Source organism: Gekko japonicus, unplaced genomic scaffold (assembly GCF_001447785.1).
Source record: "Gekko japonicus isolate JY-2015 unplaced genomic scaffold, Gekko_japonicus_V1.1 scaffold1219, whole genome shotgun sequence".
NCBI classification, from domain to species: domain Eukaryota; kingdom Metazoa; phylum Chordata; class Lepidosauria; order Squamata; family Gekkonidae; genus Gekko; species Gekko japonicus.
Genome location: NW_015177048.1, coordinates 221,540 through 232,557, shown reverse-complemented (window position 1 = coordinate 232,557; position 11,018 = coordinate 221,540). Strand labels below are relative to the sequence as shown.

At 47.0% G+C, this 11,018-nt stretch overlaps 1 protein-coding gene across 1 annotated transcript in view; it reads left to right on the top strand.

The window, feature by feature from the left end:
• RAVER2 (ribonucleoprotein, PTB-binding 2) overlaps positions 1-10,680 on the top strand; it is a 63,004-nt gene extending 52,324 nt beyond the window's left edge. Inside the window, exons 11-14 of the mRNA XM_015428094.1 lie at positions 3,915-4,060; positions 5,159-5,248; positions 9,606-9,725; positions 10,331-10,680. Of these exons, the coding sequence (XP_015283580.1) occupies positions 3,915-4,060; positions 5,159-5,248; positions 9,606-9,725; positions 10,331-10,477 (503 nt within the window). The 3' untranslated portion in view covers positions 10,478-10,680. The remainder of the gene's footprint in view (positions 1-3,914; positions 4,061-5,158; positions 5,249-9,605; positions 9,726-10,330) is intronic.
• Positions 10,681-11,018: the final 338 nt, after the last annotated feature.

Below are 11,018 nucleotides of genomic sequence, written 5' to 3'. Positions count from 1 at the left end.
CGGGCAGCGCAGGGCGGCGGCAGCTCTTTGGCGGGGGTGGGGGGCCCAGCAGGCAGGCAGGAGAGCGCCGCCCCTCATTCCCTCTCCAAAGAGACCCCTTTCCCCCGCAATCCCGAGAGGGCGCCCCACTCCCGTCTTGTGAAAAGAACGCACCAGCACCCGCTTCCCGCCCGCCCGCGGCAGCCGCCGCCGCCCTCTCCCCACCTCACCCTTGCAGTGCCGCTTCTGCCCGCTCCCCTCGAGGCCGTTCCAGGCGCTGCGAGGGCGAGGCGTGCTTGCTGTCCAGGCAGTGGCGCGCAGGGAAGTAGTGGCTCTTTGGTGCGCGGGGGCGGGGCGCAGTTTGGCGCCCCTGAGGCCGGCGCGCCCTAGGCCAGACACTAGCTGGCCTAGTGATAGAGCCGGCCATGGCTACAGTCCTAGATTCCGTCCCAATTCCAATGGAGTTTGTGACATAATGTTATATAAGGTAACATACTAAGCATAATTTAAAAGTAGGGTTGGATCCAGACTAAAATTTCCATTAACAGAAGGCACTCCCATTGATGGAACAGAACTTTTTCTTGCTTCTCCCCTCCCACTGCAGCTGACTGAATTCCTCAAAATGGTGCTTCTGGTGGACAGGGGCATCAGAGGGGCTCAGGGGGATGCAGGAAACAGAAACATTGCTTCCTGTTGACAGGTGTGCCTTCTATTAATGGAAATCAAACTTTGCATCCAACTCATACTGTATCTGAAATGTGTTCCCTTTGTTAGTTATAATGAGACATTTATTTACCCCGGCTAGCCCAATCTCATTAGATCTTGGAAGCTAAGCCAGGTTGGATGGGATTTGGATGGGAGACCACCAAGGAAATCCAAGGTCATGAGGCAGGGCATGGCAAACCACCTGTGAACATCTGTTGCCTTGAAAACCATACAGGATTGCCATAAGTCACCTGTTTCCACCACCACCCTGCCCTATTTCAATATGTTCTACGGAACACGGGGACCCTGTTCTACCGATTCTGTTTGAACAGACTATTGTGTAGATAATCCTGATTTAGTTTTGAGAGAGATCAGTTCTTTCACTATGGAATAAACATCCCCCAAATGTTTATGGGCTGCATTTGCCTGTCTGAACCATTTGAACATATAAACTGTCCAATGCAAACTTTTAACTGAAGATGTAATTCTTTCACACTCTGCATAGCATATGTTATGCCTAGCTTTATAACTCCAGGGAAATGCAAAGGGGAGGCCTACACACTATGAGCTAAACATGAGTTTCCCAGCTTACGTTTTCCTTTAACAATAATACACGGGAAATTTACACTGAAAATCAGCAGGGGAAAGGTGTTTTACTATGCCCTCAGCCACTGATTTGTTCATGACAAATGCTCCCCTAAGCCATCTTAACCAGTTTTTCACCAGGCCAGCTTTAAGGCCAGAAGTAAACCCACTTGAAGGTGAAACAGTAAGGAGAGTCTGAAAGGAAATATTAGTGGATATAGGAAGGATTCACTTCCTTCCTCTCACTGGTCAGTTCTTCTCTTCAAATGCCACCTTGGCCAAAGAGGAGTTTGGATTTGCTAAGGTAATATGTAGTTCCACCCAGCTCCTTTGCCACCACTATCACACTTGCCTTGAAATAACTGCTGTTGTCTACCATACATTACCTTTCCAGCTTATGGATAGCAAAGAATGATTGAAATGTGATCCTGGTGATCCATTTCAGGTAATTGCGGGCAGATCCTCTTCTCTGAAAAGGTAGTTTTTATGATGCAGCGGCATTTATAGATGGCAAAATACTGGTAGGAGGACAAAATACAGCAGAACTGTTGACTTTGAAGGTTGCCTATCACATCCTTATTCTATTTTCAAGAGGTTTTTTTTTCTGTGCGGATACTTATTTCCACCAACAGGGGGCTCACTCTCCCCCAACCGCTTTTCCTACATAGTCAGTAGACTTCCTGGGTTTGTAGAAAAATCCAAAAACTAAAAAAATCCCCTCAGGGACGGCTGAATTCCCCACAAAACCTTTTGAAATGGCCTCTGCAGGGATGTGCTTCAGGCATCAACGGTGAGAGGTTAGAATGTTTTTTTTGGGGGGGCTTCTAACTGGCTCTGTCAGTAAAAGGGTGGGGGAAGGGCCCTTTCCAGGCCTCTTTTGGCCTTTCAGGAAGGAAGGAAGGGAGCCTTGGGGCCAGGCCTCACAAGAGTTGCCAGTGCTAGGCTGGGGGATTTCTAGAGATTTTGTGGTGGACTCTAAGGAGGGCTGGGTTTGGGAAGGGAGAGGTCTCAGCTGGGTATAATGCCACAGAGTCCACCCTCCAAAGCAGCCATTTTCTGCAGGGAGACAGACCTCTGCTGTCTAGAGTCCAGTTGTAATTCTGGGGGGTCTCCAGGTCCCATTTGGAGGTTGGCAACCCTAGGCCTGGCAGTAGTCTAGGGTTGCCAGGTCCCGCCTGATTTGCATGACTCACCTAGACTCGGCTGCTTGCTACCGTTCATCAGCAGCCACCCTATGAAAGCCAGTGAGGTGCAGCAGTTAGAGCTTCAAAGTAGGGTCTGCAAGACCCAGGTTCAGATCCCCATCTTGCAGTGGAAGCTGACTGCCTGAATTTGGACCAGTCACATATTTCAGCCTAACCAACCTCACAGGGTTGTTGTGCAGATAAAAAGGAAGAGGGAATAATGAAAGCTGCTTTGGTCCCCACTGTGGAGAAAGACTGTAATTTTCCTAGGTAGAGGCTGGGGGGTGGAGATGGAAAGCAGAAGTCAGAGAGGCAGATAAAGGTAGGTTGGCTGTTGGGTGGGAAGGAAATAGGGTTGCCAACCCCAGGTTGGGAAATTCCTGGACACTTGAGGGGTGGAGCCTGGAGAGGGTGGGATTTGAGGAGGGGAGGAACTTTGGACTGGTGTAATGTCATAGACTCCACCCTCCAGCCATTTCCTCCACAAGAACCACCATTACCAGCCTCCAGGTGAGGACTGGAGATCACCCAGAGTTACAACTGTTGTCCAGGTGACACAGATCAGTTTCCCGGGATAAAATGGCTGTTTTGGAGGGTTGAGTCTATGGCATCATACTCTTCTGAGGCTGCTTGCCACCCCAAGTCCCAAGGCTCCACTGCCAAATCTCCAGGAATTTCCCAACCTGGAGCTGGCAGCCCTAAGGTGAATTTATCTCTGTAGCTGGGATTGTGATTCCCAGACCACTGCCACTGCTGCTGTGGGGGGAGAGGAAGCAGGTGGGTGGCCAGGAGCACTGCTACCGCTGCTGCTGCTCTGCGGAGTGGGGGATGAAGCAGAAGGAGGCTGGGAGAGTGATGGGGGCAGAAAGAAAGAAAGAATGATGGGGTGGGGGCAGAAAGAGAGTGGGGAGGCAGAAAAACAAAGAGAAAGATGACAGGTCAAAAAGAGAGGAAGTCACATGCATGGAGGAGAAATAGAGAGTAAGAAAAGGGGGGCAGAGGGGAGAAGAGTGTGAGAGAGGTAGGGGGTGAGGAGAGGAAGCAAAGCTGTGATGAATGAGATAACCATCCTGCAAGTTTCTTGCGGGTCTCCACTTGTCCCCTTCTAAATCCAAGCCTGATATTGCCAGATCTCTTATTCGTATAGTCATTAAACTTTGGTATGTGTGCATCCAAGTTGTTAGGCAGCAAAATTGCATCGCCTGTAATATTGCCTGAGAACCAGAATGTAACAAATAATGAGTTGCGTCAACCCCAGATGAAGTACAAGGTGCAAGTGGCTTGATTCAAAGAGTCTGCATTCTCTAATCCTGGCTTTGTTCTTTTGACTTATATGTTGCCCTGGAGTGATGGCATACACTGAGCCATTCATGCATAATTCTGGTTCTGCATCAAAATCTGCTTCTTATTCTTACATAATTAAAACTAATTGAGTGTTTACATTTTTTTTTCTTTGAGCAGCAATTGCCAGCAAAACCAGTAGCAATAAGCAGCATGCTGGGCTTCCAAATACCTTGCTGGACACAGCAGCTGCTCAGGAAACCACATCACAACAAGCAGTGGAAAACTACTTCAACTATTCACCACAATATGGGGATTACTCACAGGTATGTGACTCATATGCACTTTCAGGGCAGCTGGTGGTTGCACGCTCTGTTTGGACCACAGTTTGTCTTAAAGGTATTATTTTGTCCTGAACTGGTGGTGTTTGAGGAGGTTTATATGTTTTCATGCTTAAAGCATAATACATTGAATTAGATTTTTTTTAACATCATCATCAAAGTATACAGAATTAAGGGCAAAAAGTATGTGAAGGATAATTAAGCACAACTATTTAAGTGCGGTTAAAACCAATAGGGACTTGCAAGGAATCATAAGGAAAATCCTGTTTCTGCTCATCCCATTGCTGCTTGGTGCTCACTGCAGGCCCCCCTAACAGCTGCTGGTTTGCCTCCTCATCACTGCTTCTGCGTCAGCTCCAGCTTTGTCCCCTTTGGGTTCCCACCACCTGCAAATCTGCTAGCAGCTCTTCCCTGCCACTTCAATTGTGGCTGTGTAAGTCACAGTTCATCTCAGCTAGAGCAGATTTATGAGGATCCGGTTGTTAGGCAGAATGTGAGTAAGATGTTGCTAGGTGTAATGTAATTGTAAAAATTATACAGGCAGTTGTAGTCTCTAAGAACCCAAGTTCACAACACGTTGAGAATTGTTCACTTACAGTTGCATGGAATAAACTAGGTAGGTTTAATTACTTTAATATGTATCCTCATTGTAATTCTAAATATTGGTGGCTCCAAGAAATAAGATTGATAAAAGCTGGCCAAACGTGTGTCTCTTTTTCTATTCAGTCTGGCAAGACTGAGATAAGCTCGTGTGGTTTTTGGTTTGCTATATATTCCCTTCCAAATGAGAATTGCAAACCAGCTTCAAACCACAGATTGTTATTCCAGTTTGGAGGCCAAACACAGATTACAGTTTGCTGGCCAAGACTGACCTACCAATATGATTTTTACACTATAAAGAAAGTAACTAATTGAACCAGTGCATGAAATAAAAGAGTAGTATGATGTAACCAAGGCTTGCTCAGGTAGCATCAAACAGTGGTCTGGTTGTATGTGAAGTGCCATTCACACACATTTTGGAAAGCATGTGCTGTATGGTCACTGAAACCAGCTGATGGTCAAAATTACTTTGCATCTTAACAGGAAGCAGTCCAGCAATGGTATCAGCAGTATGTGCAGGCATATCATGCTGCTCAAACTAGAGCAGCAGAATTAGAAACTGAAGCCTCTGAGGTAAGGAATTTTTTAGTATTTTTTTTAGTATTTCATTAGTCTGCCTATCCAGACACTATAGCCTGAGCACTAATATGTGGCTGCTCTTGCAAAGTAAATCAGTATGTTACACTGGTTGCAAGTGGGGTTATTAATATTCTCTTGAAGCTCTTTCAAAAGCATTTTTCAGCTTCCTAAGTCTCCTATGCACTGTGAGCAGACAAAATGGTGTAACTGCACAAACTAAATGCAAAGATGACATTTATCCTTGTCATTACAAAAATTGTCCTATACTAGTCCAGAAGTACAAACCTCAAAACCTGGCATTTACCAAGATTTTATGTATTGATAATGCATAGATGTAAAATTTCTACTGATTTTAAGGTAGGCAGCGCTCAACTGTTGAGCTTTTGCTTTGAAATTTAGGCACAACCCTTCTGTTATCATGCCACAGTATTTATAATAGCTTGCAGGACTACATGTTCTTTATTACCCATGCTGGTCAGAGTCTTGCCTGCTAGCAAGAGCTGTTTGTTGGTTGTAGTAGTTACTAGCTCTTGCTCTTGGTAAGTCAAGCCAGAGCCAACTTAGAGTAGACACTGAAAACTAACATTTACATGGAACGGCCTCCCAGAAGAGGTCAGGAAGGCTCCTTCTGTTCTGGTTTTTGGTGAGGCTCTCTATTCCAGGCAGCTTTTGGGGCAGCCTAAGCCTGTACTAAGGGGTAATGTACCCTGCTGGTGTGGCTTGATGAAGAAATCATTTAAACAACAGATATAAAAACATGACATTATTTTTTATACTATCGTTACCTGCCTTAGATATGAAAATGTTCAGGAGAAGAGTTGGCACATCCATATTTTAAATAAATAAAATAAACACTTGAGCACAAACTGCATACAGACCTTTTTTAAGGCCTGAGCTAAGGGCACCATTTGGTTGCTGTGGGCATAAGGGTCTTTCAAAGTAATCTAAGCCCTCTCTTCCACAGAGCCTGAGGGCAAGCTTAATACTTGCTGGCAAAATGGAGCTCCTGGCCTCCCGGCAAAGCCGCTGGAGGTCCGGGGGCTGTTTTGCCACCCCAGAGGAACCCGGGGCAGCAACAGAGCACATGACGTGTGGCGTTGTGACGTGGGCGGTGGGGGTGGAGCCGGCTCTGCTAGGAAAGGCCAGGCTCCGCTTCCGCCCAATGTGAGTTGCTCTGCCTGCTCGGCTCTCAATAGGAGCTCTGAGCATGACAAGAGCTAGGGCCTACCTGAGCCAACTGGATTGGGAAGGTGGCGGCAGCCCATCCACAGCAGCACAGCCTGGCTTGGTGGACAGAGTCAGGGATGACGCCTGCAGCTGTCTGGCAGCGGTGGCAGCCCAGTGGCGGGAGTTGGCCGCGTCTTAAGGGGGTGATTTATAAACTGGCAAAGGGTGGTAGCACAAAGTGGTGCCTGGACGCAGCAGCGGCGGTCCCTTGCCTGGATACAGGCTTGAGGGCTGCAGAGGGCCCCGGACTTAAAGAGAGGTGGAGACGGAAGCGGCGGCCCTTGGGAGAAGTCAGCGGGGCTGGGAGTGACCCTTGGCGGTTTCAAGTGGTTGGAGGGCTGGGATCCCAATATGGTTAAGGCTGTGGACTCTGTCCACCAAGCCAGGCTGTGCTGCCGCGGACGGGCCGCCGCCGCCTTCCCAATCCAGTTGGCTCAGGTAGGCCCCAGCTCTCGTCGTGCTCAGAGCTCCTATTGAGAGCCCAATATGGTGTGTGGGGGGGTTAGAATTGTCTCTGGTTCTGGTGTCAACTGGAAAAAATTGTCAACTGGGAACGGGCTTGCATAGCGCAGCCTGCCTGAGGCCCGGTGGGACGGTTGGCTGCATAGATCCAGGGGTTGCTTAGTTGAGGAGGCCTGATAGTGGCAGTTTGGAGCTTAACAGAAATGCAAATGGCCACCAGGAATGGTGGAAAAGGCTAGGGGGCGCTGCTGAGACGTTAGGCTCGTGTGTATTACTAGGCAGTCAGTTTAGGGCTGCTTTCGCTGGGCAGCCATTTTGAGGCTACAGCCTGCTTGGGTGGCCCCTTTTGGACATTGGCTGGCCATTTAGTAGGCGCCAGGGTTAGGTAGTAGTTATAACACAGCTTCCACTTTCATAGTGGGGCAGTGGGTGAGAGTGAATTGGCTGCCACTTCATAAGTCAAATAAATTTATTTATTTTTTATTTTATGACATTTATACCCCACCCTCCCCACGAACGGGCTCATATTATTAGCAATAATAACAACAACAAATAAACTGCTGATTATAAGGGGTGTCCATAGAGCAGCTGGGCTAAGGGTGCTGGGCAGTGGTCCCCACAGCAGTTCCCATTTTATGGCCTAATTGAAACGGGAGCCTGTGGCTGCAGCCCCATTGAAATGGAATAATTCGTGACAGTTGGGGTGGGGACAGTTGGGTAGCTGCAAGGCAGAGGCACTAGCTGCCCCCACCTGCTTAGCAACCAACAGCTGGAGTATAAATAAATTTTAAAACAATTTTTAAAAATATATATCAATACTAATACAACTGTGGTGACTACTAACCAGAGGTAAGATAATGTAAAGTGGGAGCAGCTAGCCAGAGGCCCCCTGAGGTGGACCCAGTTAGTATGGTTATATTCAAGGGCTAAAGGCACTTGAGCAACAGAGGGGTGTTCCTCCTAGCATCAGTGGAATTAAATTAGTTGAAATAAGTTTCTAATACATAAGTGATTTAGCTGCTGCATAAAACATAAGTTGCTCTGGAGCTATTCTGAGCTGGTCCCTTGCCACAATGTTGTGTTAAATAGTTAATAAAGTGGCCCTAGTTTACTTCCAAACTGTTGTCTGTCTCGTTATTCTGACTGGGGGGACAACGGAGCTCCTGGCCTCCTGGCAAAGCCTCTGGAGGTCCGGGGGCTGTTTTGCTGCTCCGGAGGAACCTGGGGCAGCAAAAGAGCCCATGATGTGCGGCGTCGTGACATGGCCGGTGGGGGCAGAGCCGGCTCTGCTAGAAAAGGCCGGGCTCCGCTCCCGCCCAATGGCAGTTGCTCCGATGTGCTTGCCCACCCTGTTCTTAGTGTAGGCTACAGCTGGTTGCCTATTGGGGCCAGGTAGGAATTTTTTGCCTCTACCCAGGTTTGGCTGATGGAGTGGAGGTGTTTTTGCCTACCTTGCACTGAGAGCAGTGGATTGGATAGTTGGTTGTGGTGGTCGATACCTAAATAGGCTGGTCACTTGGCAGGTTGGTGCGGGCAAGAAACCAGAACCAGTGAGCACCTTACGGCATTTTCCCCATTAGGGAACAGGGGGTCATCAAGAACTGCCTTCGGATTTCTAAGGTCCAGGGTGGGGAACGGTGATCACCTCCTCTGGGAAACTCTTAGGGTAAGGCTCCTCTTTGCAAGTTGTCAGGCTTCGGGGTAGGCGCTCCTAGGTGGCGACCAGTTTCCTGGGCTGCCGGTCGCGAGCCAGGCCGATGGCTCAAGACCAGAGCTGGGTGACCCACCGGAGGAAAGGGCAAGGAGGTTGGTCAGGGGAATGACACCCGCCTTGCCTGTTCCGTGCTTGCTTAGCTGGTCCCTCACCGCAATGTTATGTTAAATAGTTAATAAAGTAGCCCTTGTTTACTTCCAAACTGTTGTCTGTCTCATTATTCCGACTGAGGGGGGCAATGTGTAGCTTGTAGAAGAGCAATTCCAATAATTAAAACATAGAACGTTGCAGTATAAGAGGAAAATTATTTATTAGTTTAGTAGCCTAGCTGGTTCAGTTGGGGCTAGGATGAGTTGGTGCTGTCACAGCTAGTAAACTTATACGTTGCGCACACCTTTGCTGAAGCCAAATCGTACCCTTGTTAGCGCTAGTCATGTTGCTTTTAACTCCATTGTCTCGGAATTAGTATGATGTATCCGATGGACCCAGAGGTCATTTCGGGGGGGATCGCAGTTCCCCCAGGTGAGGTACGGGGGGCGGGCTCCCACCGGCCTTGCAGGTCCACTGCCAGGCCCCACATGGGGCTCGGCAGTGGAGCTGCAAGGCCGGCAGCGGCGGCCGGGACTGTTGGGGGTGGTGTGTGTGGCCTTATGACACACTTCCGGTGATGTCAGGGGGTGTGGCATATGCTAATGAGTTATGCTAATGAGTTCCCCTAGCTCTTTTTCTACAAAACGACCCCTGGATGGACCCCATCCCACCTTAAGACCTCCTGAGAGGCCTCCTTCCATAGGCTTTGAACCTAGTTGCTCTTCTGTTTCTGCTGGTTTCTGTTCTGGCCATTCATTTCTCTCTGTGTCTTTGCTTTGGATCTGTGACTGGCAGGATGCTGGCAAAAGCCCTGTGGTATTTATTTTTTTCCTATCACGGGCTATTCTCTCCATTTAGGAATCTGAAATTGGAGTTTATGGTGACTACAGTACCTATTTACAGGTCATGCCTTCATTCTACACTCAAGGATCCTTCCATCCAGGCCTCTTGCCACTTACACCACAAAACCCGCTGAAGGTAAGAATATGCACATGCTTCAGCCTTTACATATTACAGTGCATCAGGGCTCCTACTGCTTTGAATCATTCTGCAAATCAGAGGCTTTGGGCAAGTGCATTTGTTCACTGTGATAAGATGCATCTACTGATTTTTAAAAAATCTACATAATTGTGAAAGATAGTGAGGTATATGCGTCCCTTTCCCACAGTGTGATCTATGCACTGCTAAATTAATGTTTTGTGCTGCCACCAAGTGTCTAAAAATACGCAATACTGCTTAAAGGATTTAATGTATAGATGATGCTTCTCCATTCTACAGCACATGGGGAAAATTCAGGATAATCATGCCTCATGAAGGGACACAGAGTGTATTTTGTATACGTCACTAGGAGTATCAGTCATGTTTAACAGTGCCATATATTTTCATATGAAGCCAAAATCATAATTATTGAAAGAACCAAAAATTCCAGCAGGAAAGTCCTGTTTGTTTGCTGCCACCAGAACAACAGAGCCGTGTGGCATCTTAAATACTAACACATTTATTGTATGTTTGCATAGGCTGGAGTTCACTGTCAACAGTCATGACCATTTACAGTCCATGCATTTGACTTTTCTTATTCTTAGATAGCACCGATTAGAAATGAGAAGCGCAGCTCTTCATACCTCAGTACCTCCCCAGGAGATGGCCCGGTGGAATATGTAGGCCAACATGCTCAAGGGTCAGGAGTACATTATGCAGAATTGTATCTTAAAAGAAAACGTGTTTATTAAGTTCAAATTTTGTTTAAAGTTAAAGCCAGTTTGTACTATTGTGTACCATGTCACCCTTAACTTTTAATATGTATTGTAGATATTTTTAAAAGTTCTATATAGGAAATATAGTTTTTCTAAGTAAAGATGTGCAGCACGGGTGGGGATCTACTTATGTACCAGCTGTTATTTGCACTCTATTTTCTCTGTTGTAGATGACAAGTCTTCCCTTAAAGCTCTTAAATAAATAGAAGCTTTGTGGCTGGAGAATTTCTCTCCAAAAGCAATAAAACAATAGGGCATGTCTCTTGCTATGTTGATAAAGTTGCACTTATGGTCTTAAAGCAATTATGCAGGTGTGTGTTTTTCTTTAACTCTTTGAGGAGTTAGATTTATGGCTGAAAAGCATTAAAGTTTAATTTTTTCTTCTGATGTAGTATCCCATTATGGATTTTAATGGACTTGCATGCTGGATTACAGCATTGACTCTCTGGTAATGTTGTATTAAATGATATTTGTTGAGTACCAGCATTTAAGCGAGGAAAGCAGGATAAAACAACTG